This window comes from Phaseolus vulgaris, chromosome 5 (assembly GCF_051622355.1).
Source record: "Phaseolus vulgaris cultivar YP4 chromosome 5, ASM5162235v1, whole genome shotgun sequence".
Taxonomy (NCBI): Eukaryota; Viridiplantae; Streptophyta; class Magnoliopsida; order Fabales; family Fabaceae; genus Phaseolus; species Phaseolus vulgaris.
In genome coordinates, this window is record NC_143502.1 from 35,921,887 (window position 1) to 35,945,013 (window position 23,127).

Below are 23,127 nucleotides of genomic sequence, written 5' to 3' on the forward strand. Positions count from 1 at the left end.
AAACACAACTTTAATGCAAGTTGTGTCAAAATTTACTCCTTAAAATTGTAATAAACTTTTATTTTGGTTCAATTTAAGGTGAAATCTTATTCTATAAAAGAAAAATTAGCATAATAATAAGTTGTGTAAGAATATACTTATAACCATAATATAATCATGAGTTGTATTAATGTTTGATATAGTAAGAGTTATTTATACATAGTAAGTTGGAATAAGAGTTTGTTAAACATAACAACGATACATTAACATAATTAAAAAATCATGCTTAAAGTAAATTTCTATCCATAAAATCAACTAAATTCTTAAAATATTTATATCATACTCACTTAGTTATTTGAACATACATTAATTCCACCGTCTCAAATATGTCTTCATTAAGATAAATTGAAATTATGTTCTTCTTTCTTCTTTAAAACATTTCACTTCTTTAACTTATATATTCTCTAATGTCCTTTGTTTATATACATATGCTATTTAATTTTCATCATAACACTAAAAGGAGAGGTTGTATACCTTTCAAATTCTTTCTATAAAAACATCAATAATGAATCAATCATTTAATGACGTAAACCAAAGACTTATCATAACAGCAATAATCTAATTTGAGGAACGATAACTAAATACTTCCAAGAGAAATGTCACTATAGAAATATTCACCTTGTAATTAATTATTAATTATGATTACGTAAAAGTTATGAAGTTAAAATATGATTACGTAAAAGTTATGAAGTTAAACAAATGTTTTTTTTTTCAATTTTTAAAATGTTCTAAAAAGGTCAAATTTAACTTCTAATTTAGAATCATATATCTTAACAGAATAGTCAATATTATTTTTTTTGTTGAAATTTTTTTGCTTTATTATGGGTGGTAGTTGAAGCAGTTTGTCACCATCAATATAGGTGGATTTTCGGATTTTCTATACTCTTCTTTGTTGTCTTTATATATTGGTGGGAATATAAGTATCTTTAGTAATTTTTATTTTTATTATTATTATTATTATATATAAATTTATATTTTATTTAAATGATATATAGATTTATGTGTATGAGACATACAAAAGAGTATGCTAGTGATGTTATTGTGTTTCAAGAAATTTGAGAAATAAAGTGAGAAAGAAAAAAAAACAATGATGATAAAATTTCAAAAATTCGAATTAAAATACAAAAAATTAAATTAAAAAAATATTCTACATTTAAAACTGCTTCACAGAATACTCCTAAGACAATAATAAACTTAAATATTAATATAAGAAGAAAATAATAAAATAAATTGAAGTTAAAGAAGAAATCCTTTATATATATATTACAGATTTCAAGATTTTGATAAATGAATGGATTTAAATTGGAGTCATTGGTTTTAGATACCTGGAATAAATACAGAAGGCTGTTAAATTAAATTTGAAATTACAAATGAGGATGGGCACGTGTTTCTCCAAATCGAAAGAAGAAACCTGCATAATGTTTGTGCAAGCATGATTATAATGTAACCTTGGAGTATTATAGGAAGTTGTTTGGTCTTTAATCTTTGATTAAAGTTATTAATTTTAAAAATGGTAGGTTTGTGCAGGTAACGTAACGTGAATTAGTGTGTTTGTAGCCGTTAAGGAAAGGGCAGTTGTATTGTAGTGAGGATGGAAAGAGCATAGAAGAACGCAAGAATGGAAAAAGACGAAAAAGAAGGCAAAAGACCCACACACAGTCACTACTACTGAAGCAGATTAACAAATACTGGGAGAACAACTTGTACTGAAAAGGAAATCAAGTTTCAGGTTAGGACAGCCAGACAAAGCCCCACCATCTTCAACATTTACAAAATCGTTTTTCCCAGTTGCAGGGGAAAAATAACAGGAGAATGTGCTACGTGGGGAAAGCAACAAAGATCTTCATCTTCATAGTCACCGTGCTCCTTGTTCTGGGTCTCGTTTTGGGATTGGGGCTCCTCCGCCGCCGCCACCACACCAACACTGCAAATGACTGTTCTGATGGCTCTTGCTTTCATCCATCACCTTCATTACCCGACCCCAATTTCAATTCACCAACCCCACCTTCCTCCATTCAATACCCCCCAACCCCACCAACCATTCCGGTTACAAATCCAACCGCTCCGGTTACAAATCCAACCCCTCCTCCTCCTTCCGACACCAACCCATCTTCGCCGCCGCCGCCAATGCTGCAGTCGCCGCCACCGCCGCCGCCGCCGGAGGAAACTGCCCCTCCAAATCCTCCAAGTGTGGCGGCGCCACCTATTAATACCCCTACACCAGGGTCGGCGCTGGTGGCTCAAGGTCCTGTGCGTGTTTTTGTGTAGCTATGTATCTGCATTTTGCAGATGGCAATTGGGTCAAAAAGGAAAAGGAAAAGGAAAATCGGTATTGGATCTGAGTGGTTCCTATTACTCTTATTCTCTTTTTTTCATAATTTTGCTGGGTGATGGGGTTGTTACTTTGTTGGTGTTTTTCTTTTGGTATTGGGATGATGTGAAAGTGGGATCACTTTTTTGTAAGCCTCTATGTTTTTCGCAATAAGGTATATAACTCTTTGATTATACACTTCAAACGACATTCATTAAATGCAGTAATGCTGCTTACCAGATTTGCATGCATCTTTCTCCCAAAGGCTCTCCCGAAGGCTCTGAATATATCAAAGTGTGTTTGTTTTTTGCATTAACTCATTTGATAACTGGAGTTGTGTCACGCTATACAATTTAGAGGTCTTGGATTCCGTCTAGCATTTTGAAGCATTTGGTTATAAGCTTCTGCGTCATAATATCTTGCAAGTGCTTTTCCACCTGCATTCTAGGCATTGAAGCTGAAATTGCACAAAACTAAGGCATGCTTCATGCTAATTCTCTGAGTACATTCAAGATTTTTTTTTCTTTTGAATTTTCTATTAAGATGCAATAGTTGTTTTAGCTGATAACCAATTAAACAGCTTAAGCACTTGAGATTGTGGATATTTGAGAGTAAAGATCCAAGTCATAAGGCCTTGATGCTGGGGTTGGCTGCAGCAGTGCTTTTGACATCAGCTCATGTTATAGTGAATTTGGTTTGTGGCTTCAGTTGCCTTTGTTCTCAACAAGAGGATGATAAGGCTTCTCCCAGTAGACAATTCTCAATGGCTTCTCTCATTTTAACATGGTAATGTCTCATTGCCTCCACTATTGTTTTGGAGAAAAGGAATTAGGAGAAATGAGTATTTTTTTTATTAGCAAGAAAAGATAGTTATTTCTCATATTAGTTTATTTTATGTTTTGTTTGGATATAAGATTAGGGAAGGGAACTGTTTGTTTGACTAATCCCTTCCCACACTTTATATATAAGGAGAGCTCTTTTCTATTTGTGAGAACACTTGTGTGAGTGATTTGAAATTTATCTTGAACTCTTAGGAAGTAATTGACGATTCTACCTCCTTCTTCAAGTAGTACTCTTCTTTCATTCTTGTAAGTTTTTCCATCTTTTCTTCATTGTTCTCTGTCTTGAGTTCTTAATATCTTGTTTGTCTTGTTATTCTTTGCTTCGTGTTTCCGCCAATTAATCTCCTTCATCATGTCTTTTTACCTTGTGAAATGTGTTAATTCTTTCTCATCGTTTAGAAGCAAATCTTCACATTTAAATAATTTTCTTAGCTTAAATTTGTGTTCGGTGGTAAGCTTCATTTTTAGACCAAAATCCAGAGTTTCCATTGTTAGTTAGTTTGTGATAGAAAATTAAATAAAAAACCCTTACAGGTACTTATTTCAAGCTATCAAAGCTTAGATCCAACATCTTGATGACAGATGCAACATTTCCAGCGAAGCAGTTTTGTTCCATTGGTGCAATTTGCATTGCATTTGAAGCGCGATTTGTTAGCCATTCTGTGAAGTTTGTTCGGTTATTGGTAAGCGTCTTTCATTGAAGGACCGCTGCATTCGTTGACTAAGCCAAGCATGACTGAATTCACGTGCAGATGTGAACAAAATTGAATTTGTTGTTTTCAAATCAATTCTTAAATTTTAATTCATGTAAAGTGCAAACTGAAAGTGTTGTGGTGCGCTTTTGGAATTGGAAATTGACTTAGCAAATAGAGTCTATTTGAATTGAAGATCTCCAAGCGATGCTGGCTAGTTACAGGTGGGGTAATCACGCGTACGGTGAATTGAATTGTGAGAGCATTATGCGGTGCGGATCTTGTCAATTGCAATTGATTCGGTATTTTTCGGAAACTAAATTGGAATATGAATCTGCAAAGCAGGAGCTGTTTCGAGTGAAGGTGCAGGCAACATGAATTGCACGGTGCAATTAAGAAGCGGAATTATGGAACTGACGCTGAAATTTACTTTCGGTGCAAGAATCAATCTGGTTTCATTGAAGCATTTCGTCCAAGATTTGGAATTGACACTGCGTCGAATGTAAGCGTATCTGTGCTTAATAATTTGTTTCAATCGTTTTGTTCAGATGAATTTATCAAGCAGCAGTTCAATTGATCAAGCATGTATTTTAATTGAAGCAGATGATTCAAAGTCTGCTTCGTTGCTCGAGTGTTTTGGAAGCAAGCAGTTGATATTTTCTGTGATTGAATTAATTCAGCAACTGCAGTTTGAATCAAAACACGTGAGTAGGTTCAATGCATTTAAATTCCACAAACAGTGGAGACAATTGATCTGAGCAAGCGGATGCAATTTTGTGATTGTTGTGCTTCCGACATTTTATCAAGCATTTAGCAAGCGCGGTGGCTTTAAATTGAATTGACGGTGCCTTTCTCTATCATTGATCAAACTCCTAATCAGAAGAAGCTGGCTCGTCGATTATTAATTGAACTTGAACGGCACAGTTATTGATTGGTTTTTTTATTCAAATAAATTCCATAATTTTGGTGCCTTAGATCATTGAAATAGAGTATTCAAATTGTTTAAAAAGCTCAGCAAGCAGCACGAGGAGAAATTCGATTTGATTCTTTAAAGCAATTGTGGTAATTCATTGGTTTTGTTGTACGATGCCTTATGCCATTGATTTTGATGTGGTTGGATTCAATGGAATAACTAGAGAATTCAATAGCAGTGCATCAAATTAGCTCATCGTGGAATTGTTTGTGATTCTCTTAATAGTTGGTGCAAAGTGAATTCTATTCGATGCACCTAACTTGAATTGTCGAATTGGCAAAAGATTCTTTTTGTTCAACTGACTGAGATCTTTACTTGAACTGGTGCAGTGGTTCATCTATTTCCGGTGGCTTGATTAGCTGATTATGGATTGAATTCTTTGATGCCTTTTGTGAATTGAATTTGGTGTAATTCAAGAAGGCTAACAGTTTATTCGAAATTTGGAAAGAAATTTCTTAAAAAAAAGGGAAGGATGATATGATCTTAAAATAAAAATAAATGTGTATTTTTTATTTGTTTTCTTTATACTAGTTATTTCTAGTATTAGTTTATTTTATATTTTGTTTGAATATAAGGTTAGAGAAGGGAAGTACTTGTTTCTCTATTTCCTTCCCACCATACTCTCTCTGTAAAAGGGTTTTATGTACTCATTTTAATAATTTTGATTAAATAAAAATGTGAATTCTCATCTAGAATGTCATATCTAAGGTGGTTATGGATTGGATTTTGGGTAATCCAAATCCAAATATTTGGATTAGATTTATGGCAAATGCTTCTTACACCCAATCATCTTTAACCCGCACCCAACATATTTTTTTAATTTCCAAAAATACCCTTTATTTCGAAAATAAAAATCCAGAATTGAAAATAATATATTCCGGAAAAATAAATCCATAAGTGGTTATTGAGTTTTGGAAATAAAAATCCGGAAACAAAAATTAAAATTCTATTTCGGACAAAAAAATCCGAAATTGAAAATAATACATTCCAGAAAAAAAAATCTGGAAAAGAGATTATTGTGTTTCGGAAATGAAAATCCGGAAACAAAAATGAAAAACCCATTCCGGATTAAAAAAATCCATAATATAAAATTTCGTTTCGAAAAAAAATATCCAGAACACATATTTTGGAAAAAAAATTTAAGGACAGTTTCGTCTTTTCCGCTGGAATCGGGTGCAGTGATATGGTGCAGGAAGCAATTGTCCAGATTTATAATCCAAATCCATATTTTTAATAAAAAGAATTTGGATATCCAAATCCACATATTTGGATTGGATTTTAAGTAAAAATCCATATTTTTATAAAAAAAATTGTATTTTAAATAAAAAATCATGTTTTCTTAAAAAAATTAACACAATATTAATATAATAATATGTATCAAAAAGTTAGAATATTATATAAATATTAAGAAAATATAATAAAGTTATAATTTAATAAAACTAAAAAAAAATTAAAGATAACATAATATATACATTTTTAACATTAAAATATACCTACCTATAATACTTTAATTAAACTTTGAAAATATTATATCCATTTATTATGTACAAAATATTGGAACAAATAAAATTATAAAAAAATGTATAAAACTTGATTACATAATAATGTAATGTGTGTGTGAGACAGTAATTAAAATTAAAAAAGTGAATAAGAGGTGGAACCAAGAGGTGGAGGAGAGAGAGGTGGAACTAAGAGAGAGAGAAACTAAAATTTTAAAAAGTGAATAAGAGGTGCAGGAGAGAGAGAGAAAGAGAAAGAATAAAAAGATGATTTGGATAGAATAGAGAATTTGGATTGGAAATCTGGATTTTCTAATTTTGAAGATATTTATAAACAAAATGGATATCGGCTATGAAAATATAATAAAATATGGATCAAACTAAAAATTGGATTTAAATAAATGAATTTTTAATGGATTAGTGCAGTGCAAAAATGGAGGAATTTGATAAAAGTAGATTTTTGCTCAGCCCTAGTCATATCTTCATTTGCTTATTTTAAAATGACGCATCTTAACTTATTTTTTGTATGATATATTGTTGGTTAATTAAAGATGTGGATGTAAAAATATTTCTTTTTTAAGAGTTCTTATCTTTGAATTAGATTACAAGTGACGAGTTATTTATCTTGCAAGATTAAGTGGCACATGATTCTTCTCAATTCATAATATTATCTTAATTTTTCTATTTTTTTAATTATTTAATGAAAATTGTCGAAAATGATCTTCCTAATCCTTGGTTAGACATATCTCACAAAGTTTCGTCAAACAACAAGTCAAGTGGTTCTTGTGGTTTCACTTTGCCACCATTTCCTATCCATTGGTGGAATTTTGTGTTTTGTGCATGTCCTATTCAATGTATTACGTTTCGACCGTTGGCTGTTAACTAACATTTAAGTTAACTGGATTTTGAGGTAACTTATCTTCCATTTATTGTGTTTTTTTCAAATGTTTTTCTTTACCAAATGTTTATTAAGTTAGATTAAAAAAAAAGAAAAAAAAGAGAGAAACCATTCTTATTTATCCATTGTCTGAATTTAGCTAATGTTGGAGTTATCCAAAATGTTTGGACTTGTACGAAAATTTTAATTTATAGGTGTTAAAACAAACCGAATGGACTTGCATGTTGGTACTTGGTAGCATTTTTCTCATGAAACCTGAGTTTCTATTAACTCGTGTTTCTTCAGAATTTGGTTACGTTATCGGTTGATAGGAATGTGCTTTTTGATCTCTTATGCTTTGTTTGGATTAGAGGGTTTGGGGGAGTGGAAAGTTGAGGGTGAGGAGGAGTGGAAGTGTGAAGAAAGTTGAGGTTGTTTGGATTAGGGTATGTTAAAGTAGATGTGTGAGGAAAGTTTATTGAAATTTGTGAGTGATGAGATGATTGTAAGAATATTATAAATTATTTTAAATAGTAAAATTTGTAAGATTACAAATTTACCCTTGTATATAAAAGAAGAATAAATAATGATGAATCATTTTTCATATTTTAGTTAATTAAAATAATTTTAAGTTTCATTTATAAATAAAAAAAATGTAAAATTGAAAGAAATCATGAATTATAATTTTAAATTTAAGTATAATTTGATTATTTAACATTTTATTAAATTTATTTTATTTTTTACTTAAGTGAATTTATTTTCATAATTTTAATATTATATATGAATTTTTAAATTATGTTATATTATATATATAGAAATATATATAAAATTAATTTTAATAATGATTTTCATTATTATGAATAATAAAATGAATATATTTTAAAAAGAAAATAGATATTTAGAATATAACATGAATATTAAGTAGTTGTCAAAATATATAATATAAAGTCATTACATTTGATCCAGAAAGAAATATAAAGACATGTTAATTTGTTTGTAATTTTGAAATTATGTAAAAATGAAGAACATAATAATGTTAATTAGAAAAAGAAAAGACATCCCCAGTAATAAAATTTTAATCATTCTTGTGGAGACCTTCAAACGGTTTTCTAGAAGATATATCTTATTCCGTTGTATGATAATAATTGCATCTTTTTCAATGCACCATTTGAAAAAATTACAGCCGAGAACCATGTCACTTCTAATCTGTTTTGATGAAAACAATAAAATTGAACAATGAATAAGTTTAAAATAACATTCGTAAGTTTGTATCAAACCTAATTGTATAAATTTTACCTTGTAGTTGGGACAACCCCAAAATTTTTTTCCAACATTTTTTTTTCTGTTGTCGCTATTCTCAAAATAGCAAACTGTCCACAATCACAAATAGGAGCAACGAAGGCACTTGTGCTCCCAGTAACATGGGTAAAAGTACCACGTTTTTGCACGCTACAACCAGTACAACTAGATGACGACGTGTTCTGATACGCAGACATTGAATGACACTTAACCAATGCTGTTGAAGTTCCGTATTAGGGTTTAGGGACACAAATATGATTTATGCATAATATAAATAAAATGGTAAAAAAGTTGCATTCAAAACAATATGATTATGTAAATAAGTAGCATGAAAAGTAGCATAAAACCTTAATATTAAATAACAATAACAATTCATTAATGTTCAAAATGAAAATTAGAAATAAAAATAACAATGACAATAACATAATGATAACACAATCAATGGCCTTGATGACGTCGAATGTCATTCATAGTATCCTCAATTCGGTCCATCCTTTGATCAACCCTGTCAATGTAGGTATTCATGTTTTGTATCTCGGACAAAATTTGGGTTAACAATTCGGTTTGATTGGGGATTGTCGCCTCAGGTTGACCACCTTCAACATCTTGTGCTGGCAATGCATACTGTTCATCATCTTCTTCGTGTGCATGGTGAGGCCTACCAAGTTGCCATACGCCATTGACCTGGAATATAATTAATTTTGTCATACTCTTTTAACCAAAGTAATGATTCCAGCCTAGCATTATTGGTTGCTCATTTGACAAGTCGAAGCCATACACCTGCAAGATCCTCGTGATCAAATTTGCACATGGGAGAGACATCTTGTTATCCCGACATTTGATGATGTGTTGCATTATGTAATGAGGCCAATTAATGCGTACATTATTTTTTATTAACCACAACATCAAAATATCTTCATTCAATAGTTGTGCAAAGTTGCTTCCACGAGGGCACAAGATATGCACCCATGTGTAATGCAACAATCGGTCATTCATTTTCAGACTACCGGCATTTCTGAGATTTTCACCTTCAACATCTTCACGAATCATGGACGATAATGCTAGTGCTCGATCAAAATTCAGTTCCTCAGGGATCGTCCCAGGCGTTAACATAAGACCGTCATACTGGAGATAAGCAATGGTCATCCAATCCATTTCTTTAATGTGTATCATTGTTCCGCAAATCTCAATGGCAAGGTGACCAACAGGTGTGATTTTTACATTTGTATAAAATACTCTTACCAAGTCCTCCTAATACGGAAGATTAATTCCAAGGAAAGGTTGTAAACCTTGCCAATTCAGAGCATTTTGGAATTCAAATCCTGGAGCAGCAAAAAATGGAGTATGCATAACTTTTGGTGGTAATACTAGTCTTGTGTGAAACTTTTTTTCAAACACCACCATTTGACGTTTAGTATTAAAGTATCTTGAATAATCAAGAACTTGTTCAATCCTCGTTGCTTGCTGAGTAGGAGTGACAACATCTTCTGCTGGAGATTTACCCTTATGACTTCTGTTACGTTTCTGGGATGATGATGCCATGTATAATGCAATTACTACAATAAATAACTAAACAGAAGTTAACCTGATATCATAAACATAATGGTAGGTCATTTCAAACCCAATAGTACAAGTTTACAAAGCAAAATATTACATGCCAATAATATTTTTAATATTTTAAATTACATTTACATTTTGTAACAATAAAAAATAAAAATTTGTATAACATTATTAATTTTTTTAATTACATTTCCAATATCTAACAATAAAACTTTCTATAACATTATTAATTTCTAAAAACTTCTGTTAACCGTTATTATCAAATTTGCCATTATGTCAAAATATTAACTATAAATAAATAAATGTATTAACTATGTACACATATTAGTAAAAATTTAATTTATTACGTAACCTTTTTCTGTTTTCTTTTTAAATTACTACCATATTTGATTTAATTTTTAAATAATAATATTAACAATTTATGTAAATTATGAGAAATAAATTATATATATTTTCATAAAATTAAATGAAAAAAATTATAAATATAATATTCAAAATTTGTATTTCCATTCTATAAAAATAATCATTTCAAATAAATAAATATTTTTTTTAATAAAGCATTAAATGTTAAAAAATATAACTATCTACCCATATTATTAGAATATCGAATTTATTATGTAATCTTATTCTGTTCTTTTTAATTACTACAATATTTGTTTAAATTTTTTCATAATAACATTAAGTAACTATCTACACATATTATTAAAAATTCTAACTTATTATGTAATCTTTTTCTGTTTTTTTTTTAATTAATATAATATTTGTTTTAAAAAATAACATTAAAAAAAATTATATTTACATTCTGTAAAAATAATAATTTCTAAAAAATAGTCTATTCTGTAAATTTAAATAAAAAAAATTTATTTATTAACAGCTTCAAAGTTTTTTTAAAAAAATACTATCTATACATTCATAAATTTATTTATTAACATTGTAAAATTTTCAAACAAATCTTCTGTATATTTGGTTTTTCTGTTTTTAAATTACTCCAACAATTTTTATAATTTTTTTTAATAACAATATTTTAAAATAAAAGATTGATCTCTAATTTCAATCTATAAATTCAATTCAATTCATGTCACAAAAATAACATATTCAAATTTCATGAAATTTTTACATTAACAATTAACAATATACAATCTTAGATAATCAATTTTCCTAAACATTCACATCTAAAATTAAAAACTCATTAACAACTACTTTAAAATAATTTAAACAAATTAAATTTAAAATAAAACTAAACATCTAAACACAATTTTAAAAAAATAAACACATACCTCAACAGAGCAGAACAAAACCACAACACAATGCAAGTCTAAGATTGATCAAACTGTGCCTGAAAAAAAAAATCATTGAAAAATTAGTTCAAAAAACATAAAATCATAAATCTGGAAAATTAGAACCATAATCGATTATCACCTCAGTGCAAAATAGGACATAATCGATTATCCAAATCTTTATGGCACATAATCAATTATGCTTCCAGTGCAAAAACGACCATAATCGATTATCTTACAGAAATTTTTTACAATAATCGATTATCAACTATTTTTTTTCCACATAATCGATTATTGCATACGCTCATTTTCAGTGATAATCGACTTGTTCAGGAATCTCATTTGCTGCTGAAAAGCTTGTCTTCACAGATGCTCATGCATGCTTCACCTACAATGCTCACACGTCCAAAAATAAAGTGAGGGCACAAATGATATTTCACTCCATCCTACGTGGCACTCACTCACTCACCCTCTCCTTTCTCTTCACTTCTCAGAAGACCCTCATTTTGGCCAACTTTCTCCTCACCCTCACCCATCAACATATCCAAATAGGGGTGGCACCCAAAATCCGTCTGCGGCTACAGTGCCACCCCCAATCCAAATAGGGGCTTAGGTTCTGAAGGACTCTCATGAAATTCTCCTTCGACATTATTTGATGCTAGAAGCTTATGAATTAAATTATGTGTCTGAAGAGGTCTATAATGATCTGGGAAAAGTTGGTTTAAGCAGTTGTTTGCTTAGAGGCCTTTCAAAGTGGTCTGTTGCTTTTTTTGCATTTGTGGTTCGCCTTGAATGTGCCTTCTTTTGTGTTCATACCAATATTTTTCTATGGTTGTTGTTGTGTATCTAAGGCAAGATTTATCAATTTTGAAAGCACAAAACTTCCCAAAGAAATTTTAAAGCATAATCTGGAAGAAAAAAGAAAATATTTTTTAGATGTATCTCTTCCAGTTGAAAAGAGTGAGATGTCGAGGTTTAGATGTGATGTATGTGACTCTACTTTTCTTTGTGTAATTTATTATCATCACATGACATTTGTAATATTGCCTTCTCATTTTTTCCATTTATCCCTTTCTTTTGTATGAAATGCCAACTGTTCTTACAACCAAATGTTTCAGAATCTTGTTGTCACTCTTGATAAGGTGATTATGCACTATGTTATCTATGTTTGCCACTTTTTATTATGCTAAATTTTTAATGTTAATAAGGACAAAAACAGTAGGTTTTTAAACATGACATGATTATAAAGGAGAAATGAGAAACTCCTTGTTCTTGGCAAGGGCATTACATGACATTTGTAATATTGCATTCTCATTTTTCCTTCAAATACTTTTTCCGTTTATCCCTTTCTTTTGTATGAAATGTCAAGAGTTCTTAGGGCCAAATGCTTCAGAATCTTGTTGTCACTCTTGATAAGGTGATTATACTCTCTATTATTTATGTTTGTCACTTTTCATTATGCTAACTATTTAATGTTAATAAGGACAAAAACACTTGGAATTTAAACATGACATGATTATTAGGGAGAAATGAGAAACTCCATGTTTTTGGCAAGATGACATGACATTTGTAATATTGCATTCTCATTTTTCCTCCAAATACTTTTTCCGTTTTTCCCTTTCTTTAGTATGAAAAGTCGCAAATTCTTACAGTCAAATGCTTTCGAATCTTTTTGTCAATCTTGATAAGGTGATTATGCACTATGTTTGCCACTTTTCATTATGCTAACTTTTTAATGTTAATAAGAACAAAAACATTTGACATTTAAACATTGCATGATAATAGAGAGAAATAAGAAACTCCATGTTTTTGGCAAATGCATGACATGACATTTGTAATATTATATTCTCATTTTTCCATCAAATACTTTTTTCATTTATCACTTTATTTTGTGCGAAATGCCGAGAGTTCTTATAGTCAAATGTTTCAGAATCTTGTTGTGACTCTTGATAAGGTGATTATGCACTCGGCTATTTATGTTTGCCACTTTTCATTATGCTAACTTTTTAATGTTAATAAGGAAAAAAATACTTAGCATTTAAACATGACATAATTATAAGAGAGAAACGAGAAACTCCATGTTTTTTGTAAGATGACATAACATTTGTGATATTGCATTCTCATTTTTCCTTTAAATACTTTTTTATTTATCCCTTTCTTTTGTATGAAATGCTGAGGGTTCTTACAGTCAAATGCTTCAAAATCTTGTTTTGACTCTTGATAAGGTGATTATGCACTCTGCTATCTATGTTTGCCACTTTTCTTTATGCTAACTTTTTAATGTTAATAAGGAAAAACACAATTGGTTTTTAAACATGACATGATTATAAAGGAGAAATGAGAAACTCTTTTTTTTTGGCAAGGGCATTACATGACATTTGTAATATTGCATTCTCATTTTTCCTTCAAATACATTTTCCATTTATCCCTTTTTTTTGTATGAAATGCTGAGGGTTCTTACAACCAAATGCTTCAGAATCTTGTTGTCACTCTTTATAAGGTGATTATACACTCTGCTATTTATGTTTTCCACTTTTCATTATGTTAACTTTTTAATGTTAATAAGGAAAAAACATTTGACATTTAAACATGACATGATTATAAGAGAGAAATGAGAAACTCCATGTTTTTGGCAAGGGCATCACTTGACATTTTTAATATTGCATTATTATTTTTCCTCTAAATACTTTTTCCATTTATCCCTTTCATTTGTATGAAATGTCGAGGGTTCTTATAGCCAAATGCTTCAGAATCTTGTTGTCACTCTTGATAAGGTGATTATGCATTCTATTATCTATGTTTGTCAATTTTCATTATGCTAACCTTTTAATGTTAATTAGAACAAAAACATGACATGATTATAAGGGAGAAATGAGAAACCCCATATTTTTGGCAAGGGTTTGTTAACAATCATTGACCAAGCTAATATTAGAAGTTGTGCATGGTAAGACAATTTCTAGAAGGTCAACAATAGTATATCCCATGTTCCCTTACAAAAGAGACTGAAAGAATTTTTTCACTAGCTGAACAATTAACTCATTTGCTTCAGTTAATCGGTATTACCTTCCTTCACTCCTACTCTATTAACTTCTTTGCTTCAATTGGGCTTTGCTTCCTTCCTTCGTTCTTTGCTCACTACCCTCGACTCTTGGCCGGGAGCACACTTGCAAACGGTGCTCAAACGCTGATAAATGCGTAATAATGATGTCCATTTTCTTTGGTTGTTGTGCCTATGTATACTATTTATACGGCTGTGATGAGTCCTGTTACTGTTGGACTACAATTAGTATATGGTTCATGATTAAGGGCGTATTACGTAGTTATTCACATGACTTAACCTCGTTAATCATCCTTTAATCTTATTGCATTTCAAGCATGTTGGTCGGTCGATACCGGGTACCGAGACATCTCGGAACTATCCGCTCTCGACCGGTATAGTTGCCCCTAGGCTCGAGACATGTCCTTTCTCGAATAATCTCAACGTGTTAGTTATGTTTCTCGAGGTAGGATGTGACTAGACGTGTTGCAGTGTCGGCGTTCAAGGGACACACCTCATGATTACTTAGGGTTTTATAGACGAGAAACCGTACGTTCGAGATGAGGATCATTAGATGCAAAACAAGGCGACATTTGGTGTGCTCACTACTTGGATCCTTATAAATAATAGTCCCCCTCACTTCATTTTTCATTTCTTCTTCTCCGACTTCCGAATTCTTCATTGTGGCGAGGTGTTTTCCATTTTCTTTGAGAGGTTAGCGATTTTTTCTTTTAGCTCTTTCGAGTGTTCATCTTCTTCTACTACTTCTGGTTCTTCCTCTTCTCAAATCTTGTCGGTCAGTGTGTGTCACTGGGTGTTGACTCGGTTCGAGTTGACAACCCGGCAGGGGCTGTCGATCGTTAGGTGATGTGGTCGGTTTGTGGCGAACTCCGTTCCAAACTTGGACATCAACGTTAGTAGTGATAGAGTTAGGTGAGAGCCTGATGAACCAAGTGAGGGCTCATCCCTTTAAAGATATGGGGAAGACTCGACATAACATCAAGTTGTCATAAGTGTAAAGTCACATATGAGTGGTGTAGACATCAATGTGCTCGTCTGGATCGGTAGTTCTGTCGTATCGATCGATGTTCAACCCCTTCCATGCGAGAGGTAGTTGTGCCCCTTAGAAGGGGTGCCTCCTGGCGATATCTAGGGTTTTGATTATGTAGAACAACCGGTTGAGTCATGATTCCTCAACCATTTCCTAAGGATGCGTCGTGGTGGACGGGTTGATGGCCTGAACCAAAGGCTTCTTATGGTAATGGCTGGCTTGGGACACTTCGGGCAGTTGTGGTTGCTTGGGCAACAACTTTCCCTCGGACAACTGCCACTTCATGCCCTTATTCTCCTTTTGAAGAGCTCAAATTTCCTCCTCATTCTTCTATTTCATCTCTACCATCTCCCTTTAGAGGGACATGAGTGAGGCCATCTGTTTGGCCTCAGACATTTACTCATTCCCCATGTTCCTAGTTAATACCATATGTTGGTCTTTTGTCTTTTCTCTCAGGTCCATGATGGATGTCAATTGTTCTCGTACAAAAGGGACTGAGAAAATCATCCACCCACTGAACAATTAACTCCTTTGCTTCAGTCAGTCGGTGTTACCTTTCTTCACTCCTCCTTTTCAATCTTCCATGCACCATCACTCAAAACATACTCTCATTTTGGAGGATGAACTAAAGGGACACCCTTTTACCAATGAAATCATGGAAGCACAACTTTTTCCTAATTGAAAGGGGCTAAACCTAGATCGGTATGATGGCACTACAAATCCGGATGAGCATGTGGACGTATATAAAACAAAAATAAGCCTTTATACGTTAGACAACTTGGTGTTGTGCCGAGTATTCCCTACCTCACTAAAGGGAGGGGCACTTATTTCGTTCACAAGGCTTCCCCCTGACTCGGTTGATTGCTTTAGAACACTTTTGTCTAAGTTCGGTACTTAGCTTGCGACTAGTCGACCACACCATCTTACATCCATTGCATTTTTCAACATACGATAAGAAAAGGTGAGTCACTTTGAGCCTTCATGGAGAGGTTCACTAAGCTATCTTTAAATATCCAAAATCTTAGTTCGGAAGTGGCCATGCATCACTTGGTGATTGCACTATGGTCAGGACCGTTCATTGACAATCTATGCAAGAAGCCAACAACTAACTTAGATGAATTGAGACAGCGAACGAAAAAGTTCGTGCAACTTGAAGAATTACGTGATTATCGAAATCAGGTCCGATTAGAAAATGGTGGAGATAAAGGAAAAGAGAAAGATTGGGGTGACCAACACGTGCCCGAAAGAGGACATAAATATAGGGAAAATCGAGGACCTCAACTGATGTGAGTTGATTTTAGGATTGCACATTTTATGGTGGTTTCACTTTTGTTTAAGCTTTTTTTGAGATTAACAATTTAAGGTGAGAATCCAAAATAGATTCCCACTGGACACGGACTTAACCAAGTGGTTAAGTAAATGTGATGGTTCACATCTAGAGGGCAAAGAGAAAAACAAAATATGGTGATTATGATGATGAAGGTAAATTGCGGAAATGGAAGGAACATAAGATGAAGAAAGACAAGTGATAACCAAGAATTAAAAGACAAACATGATATCATAAAGAGGAATGAAATGGATGGCACAAAAGGAAGATAAAAAGAGGAAGGGATGAAGAAAGCTTATGGAAGAAGATAAGATGTCACGCCACTTGGAAAAAGAGGCACTCCAAGATGAGTGGTGAAAGAGCCGCCACTTGAAGTGTTCACACACTCAAGATAAGACCCACTATGAGAACTCTCAAGTCTCACAAAACACTCTTGCAGAGTTTCTTTAATATATTTAAATTCAATATGTGACATACATGAGGCAAGACACTCTATTTATAGGAGAGTCTCTTGGAGAACAAGATAGAGAGGTAGGGGTGTCATTTGTGAGAAGCCTTCTAGAAGGTAGGTCAAAGAAACTCTAAACCTAGAAACACTTGTCATGAAAGGTGGGTTTGGCACAAACCCAAATTACTAAGCACACTCTACTCAAATTACTAAGCACACTCTATTCTAGTTTATTCTTCTATTTGGAACCCCCAAAGTGAGCTCAATTTATTTACAAACATTTTTGTCTTGTAAGAAGACCAAAAGAAAGAACATCTGATACTCTGGTCTAGACACCATTCTTCTTCTGCCGAGGTCCTTCCGATATTTGGTGGGACCTTGTTTTGTAAGCTGAGATGACAGATCAAAGTGTGAAATACCTCTTGTGTCCTTGGTCATCTGCTTGACTAATTGGGTTGTATCATTGACTCCACAGCTATACCCCTTTGAATGTTGAGAGGAGGAAATTATGGATGAAGCATTGAATACTGACCTCATCCCATGCTCCAAAAGCTACATAGTCCAAAGGACGCCGATACATCAAGGCAATGTTGATATCATTGGAACTTCGGGGATCGAGAAGTGTCAAGAATTGAATGACAAAATAAAATAACTCATTTAGGCCAGACATTTACGTAAGTTTGTCCAAACTGCTAACAGAAGTTCCAACATGATTAGAGAAAGAAATATCTCCGAAAGAATAAATAGAGGAAATATTACCCCGTGTCATCATGACGACGATCGAAGCTACAAAGGAGTTAAATCCCAAAACAGACCGAGCCTTCACTTAAAAGTGGAAGAAAAGTGATCAACACAATTGCTAATCGATATGCATGCGGAAGATGTTCGAGCTCTATTAAAAAGAAACATCTTTAAACTTTTAAACTTTTCTTTTTCTAAGTAGTCTTGCCACTAACTACTCCCCAGTCATTTTCTACCAAATTTTATTTTCATAGCAGCTTCAAAATAAACAAATTATACAATTATAAAATAATTTTAATTTTAAACCTAAACCTCAAACTTTAGTTCATTTTTAAAGTAACTTTTAAAATCTGAAAGGCAAGCCAAACCCTATTCAAGGAAATATTACAGAATTTGCGTGAAGAATATAATATAATAATTCCATAGAATTTGCGTTTCATGTTAGGTTTTTAAATTTTATGTTGTGACAGATTCTTAAAACAGGGCTCATTGAACGTTAAATGTTGTGCATATAATAGTATTAATCACTTTTGCTTATTCCAATCACTGCCTTTAATCAGCTTTTATGTGATGAAAAGTACGTTAGCTTAATTAATAAGAAAAGGTCCCAAGTGCCATTATTCATAAACCATGGTTGTCTGATTGAGACCATACTTTTTGTCACACATATGCATCCATCTCACTTTCCAATTTTAATTTTATACATTTATATCATTTATCACCATAAAGTGTACACGAGTTTTGGAAAAATAAAAGGAATAGTATGTCACCACTTATTTAAAGAATTTTAAAATAAGGTTATAATTATTTTAAGATTAGAATAAAATATTGTTTTTGGTGAGAGTATGAGTATCATTTACAACATTAGTGACACCACACTAAATATTCTTGGCTTTAGCGTTGATGCCATGGCTCATGTGCTCATACATGGCTTAGAATACCAAATCATGTGATTGTTTGATACCATATTGGTTACTTGATTGAAAGGAAAGCAGAAAAAAAAAAGGAAGAAAGAAAATTCGATATTATGTATAAATAAAAATAACTAGAAAATAAAAATTAAAAATTAAAAAATAAATTATCAATGATTAGTCGATTTATCTTATTCTTTACTTATTTTTATTTAATTTAAACAACCTTTTTTTTCTCCACTCTTCCATTCTCAATCCCTATCCAATCAAAATATTACATTACAAAAAAAATTATTTTTAACATGATTATATTTGGCGTTACCGGCGGTTTTAACCCCCGTTAAGTGTGTTATCCGCAATTTGCTTTTCCGCTGATAGAGCCAACGTCGCTAAGTGATTACCAGTGGAGCGAAGAATCATGAATTAGTGAGAGGAAGTTACAAACATAACACCAACCACATCCACAACTAAAATAGCGTAGCACGAATTTATATGAGAAGAATGACAAGAATTCTAAACTAAGTTCGAATTTGCTGTTGGAGATGAGAGATTAAAGAAGCGTTTAGGGTTAGAGAAGAGTGTAAATGGAGAAGTGTCTAAGGTTAGAAAAAAAAAGACTTACCATTTCACTTAAAATTAAAACTAAAAAATATCTCAACATCACTTTTATGTTTTCTAGTTTTTAATAGTCTTAGGTTTAAAAAAGGAGAAGTTAAGAAAAAAAAAATTATTGACTTTATTAGAGGTTTGGAAAACCTCTAGTAAATATGTGTCTTACTAGGTGTGTAGAAAACTTCTGCGTAACCTCCGTTAAAAAACCTTTACTAAATTTAATTTTTTTTTCAGTGTTAAGGGTGTATATAAAATTTTTTAGGCCTTAAAATTTATATTTAAAGTTAATTTAATGCAACTTATCAATATTTTATTTTGGTATTTTAACTGTTATTTTGATTAATTTTCCAATTAAATATTTCTAATATTTTTTACCAACAAGGAAAATAAGAAATCAATTCAATTACTTTTTTTAACATAGTTAAGTAATAGTATTAAATAAAATTTGAATAATTTTAATTTTATAAAGGTTACTTTATACAACAATAGTAATTACAAATATTGTCATCAACATTTTAGAAACAATGAAATTATTTTAAAAATGAATATAATTCTTTTTCTGTATTTTATTATTTTTAGTGGAGTTGTGAATTTTCTTTTGATTGTTACAATAACTATATTTATTTAAAAAATAAATAAAGATCTCTAATAATATGATATTTATTAGAACTTAAAAGTATTTTAATGCAAAAAATAATTTAAATTAATATAGTTTGCAGTTTATATCAAATTAAAATCAAACCATAACCGGGTTTGATTTTTACGTTTTGTTTAAAGATTTTTTTAACCCTTCTCATTTATAACTTATTATCGTAAATATCAGAGATGATTGTATTTACAAATAAATGACTTTATTAATTTACAAGAAAAATTAATTATGAGCACATTTAATCATATTTCTTTTATTATAAAAATCAAAGGTGATTTGTTAATTATTTTAATAAGACTCAATCATGAATATTATATTAAAATTTACATTAAACTTCAAGACACAATTTATATCTTCATTACATAGAATTGTTTTTGTTATTAAGACCTGTGATTTGAAATCCTAAAATTTGGTTCCTGTTCATATAATAAAGAAATGTTACCTATTTCAGAATCATTTGAACCACTATATGAGCTGGTTTATGCCCTGCTTTCCTTGCACCCTATCAAAGGAATCCATTATCAAAGAGAAAAAAAAAATAAAAAAGAGACAAAAGCAAACCAAAGTTTAGATTGTCCAGTTTGTATAAAAGGGTTTTTCCCACTTATCCCACCTTCTACCAATCCAATTCTATTCTATATATACTTTATGTACCATTTTCATATGTATTAGTGTTTACCCCTCACATCATTTTCTCCACTCTTGCCAACAATCAAACTACAAACAAACACTTTCAATTCTCCCAAAAATGAATAGAGGAGCAGGAATTTTTGTGTGTCTCTTACTTGTGGTCATGGATATCACAGCTGGGATTCTAGGCATTGAAGCTGAAATTGCACAAAACAAGGTATGCTTCATGCTAGCTAATTATCTTTAGTACATTCAAGATTTTTTTTTCTTTTGGAAATTAACTAATTAAACAGGTTAAGCACTTGAGATTGTGGATATTTGAGTGTAAAGATCCAAGCCATAAGGCTTTCATGCTGGGATTGGCTGCAGCAGTGCTTTTGGCATTAGCTCATGTTATAGTGAATTTGGTTGGTGGCTTCAGTTGCCTTTGTGCTCAACAAGGGACTGATAAGGTTTCTCCCAACAGACAACTCTCAATGGCTTCTCTCATTTTAACATGGTAATGCCTCACTGCCTCCACTACTGTTTTGGAGAAATGTTAAATGTATAATAATGAATTGTAGAATTAAGAGAGAAAGAAAGAGATTTGAGATGTGATGGAAAAATGAATGCAAAATTTTGTGTGGTTGATCAGGATTGCTTTGGCTGTTGGATTGAGCATGCTGGTGATAGGGACTTCATCAAACAACAAGTCAAGTGGTTCTTGTGGTTTCACTCACCATCACTTCCTATCCATTGGTGGAGTTTTGTGTTTTCTGCATGCTCTACTCAGTGTTGTGTATTACGTTTCTTCCACTGCCTCTTAAGATAACTGAACTTTGAGGCCACTTCTGCTCCCTGTATTGTGCCTTTTTCTAATGTTTTGCTTTACCAAATGTGTACTAAGTTAGATTGGAAAATACAGCCATTGATCTTATTAATTATAGTTAAACTTAGTTTGAAAACAACAAGTAAGCATTATTATTTAAGAGCTTATTTTTGGTTCTCAGTTATTCATCCGATTACAGTTAAATTAATAACAGCAATCCGGCATGCTAGGATGGAGAAACAGTGACAAAATTAGACCAAATAAGGAGGAGCTTTGTTCCTTCACCACATTGTTTGCTACTAAAACCACATAATATAATGCAAGAAGTGAGGAAGATCATCTCAATGAAACGCCATCATTGTTTTCCAAATGTTTCCTTTATATCAAATTAAAATTAAAATAAGCTAGTGCACTATTGGCCTTATAAAAACATACCAAAGAAAAAAGAAACATGTAGGAGATGGAAACAACCTAGTACAAGATAAAATAACAGAATGCAAACAGAGAAAGAAATGAACAATGAAATAGTGATAAGAAAAAATGGTCGTTTAGCACAGTCTGAAAATCGTGTAAATACAAAAAAAAAAAATGTAAATTTATTCCGTGAGGTGATAATGAGAATTTGTATAAGAATAAGAAGAAACATGTAGAAGTATGAAAAATGTTTTGTTTTTTGTTTTGTTCTACCTAAAAAATTCTTCAATAATCTTCTTTCTGTTTTTCTTTTCTATGATCCAAGATTCTAACGTTCTTTTCTTGCACTCGTCGTCGTGTGTGATTTATCTTTTTCGTATCGGGGCTTCAAGCATAATTAACTATAACTACATTTCAACATCTTCCTTCCCCTTTGATCCTTAGTTTCATGTTGTTTCAATCTTCATTTATACTTATCCATTCTCTTTTAAGTTTACTCGTAGCTTGGATACATAAGCATAACAAATTAATAAATAAATCAAGATCAATAACTAAATAATTAAAATATAATAATGTTTTATGTATTTTTTCTATTAGTATTTTTCTTTAAGATAATTATTGTAGAAGTTAATGTAATTGAATGATAGTAAAAAGAAGTATTTTTTCATAAAAATAATGTTAAAAAGAATTAATGACATATATAAACATAAATAACACTAACTATATGCTTTTGAGGTGTTATTCTTGGCTTCCTTCCTCTCTCCACACGTATAGTTACGGTTACAACACTCCCTAAGATCTCATGCTGGAAATTATACTTTTTTAGAATTGAAACCTCGACTCCATTCCATACACTACGTTTTCGTTTACCAATGGAGACTACCTTAATTCTTACGTACTGTTAGTATAATTCTTACGTAATGTATGTTGACAATTATCATAACAAAATTTAAAGATTTTATTAATGATGTTAATTTATTTGTACAATTTGAATTTATATTGTAAATTTCTATTTTATATCAAAGTTATTGTTTTAATTAAATGACACAAATATTTTAGTTTAAAAAATATATATAATAGATATTGATTCTTTACAATATTTTGAAGTTATTTGTGTTTATTTTAAGGTA

At 31.5% G+C, this 23,127-nt stretch overlaps 1 protein-coding gene and 1 long non-coding RNA gene across 3 annotated transcripts; both read left to right on the top strand.

The window, feature by feature from the left end:
• Positions 1–1,475: 1,475 nt before the first annotated feature.
• On the top strand, positions 1,476–5,369 carry LOC150027600 (uncharacterized). Of its 2 annotated transcripts, XR_016521226.1 has the most exons (4): positions 1,476–3,136; positions 3,385–3,438; positions 3,727–4,386; positions 4,488–5,369. It is a non-coding gene; the product is annotated as an uncharacterized LOC150027600 (long non-coding RNA). The 2 variants fall into 2 exon arrangements; XR_016521225.1 differs by lacking the exon at positions 3,385–3,438 and having other exon boundaries at positions 1,479–3,136.
• A 15,419-nt stretch (positions 5,370–20,788) lies between these two features.
• On the top strand, positions 20,789–21,763 carry LOC137834508 (protein VASCULATURE COMPLEXITY AND CONNECTIVITY). Its single transcript, XM_068642537.2, has 3 exons — positions 20,789–20,992; positions 21,069–21,274; positions 21,410–21,763. Exons 1-3 carry the CDS (start codon positions 20,894–20,896, stop codon positions 21,579–21,581), a joined length of 477 nt encoding a protein of 158 aa, XP_068498638.1. The 5' UTR covers positions 20,789–20,893; the 3' UTR covers positions 21,582–21,763.
• The last annotated feature ends 1,364 nt before the right edge of the window (positions 21,764–23,127 follow it).

What these genes read in the sequence shown, in the direction of transcription:
- LOC137834508 (XM_068642537.2), top strand. Translation starts at nt 20,894, where the DNA reads ATGAATAGAGGAGCAGGAATTTTTGTGTGTCTCTTACTTGTGGTCATG. An exon ending in CTGAAATTGCACAAAACAAG is followed by an intron (nt 20,993 to 21,068) that starts GTATGCTTCATG and finishes CTAATTAAACAG; the next exon opens with GTTAAGCACTTGAGATTGTG. An exon ending in GCTTCTCTCATTTTAACATG is followed by an intron (nt 21,275 to 21,409) that starts GTAATGCCTCAC and finishes GTGGTTGATCAG; the next exon opens with GATTGCTTTGGCTGTTGGAT.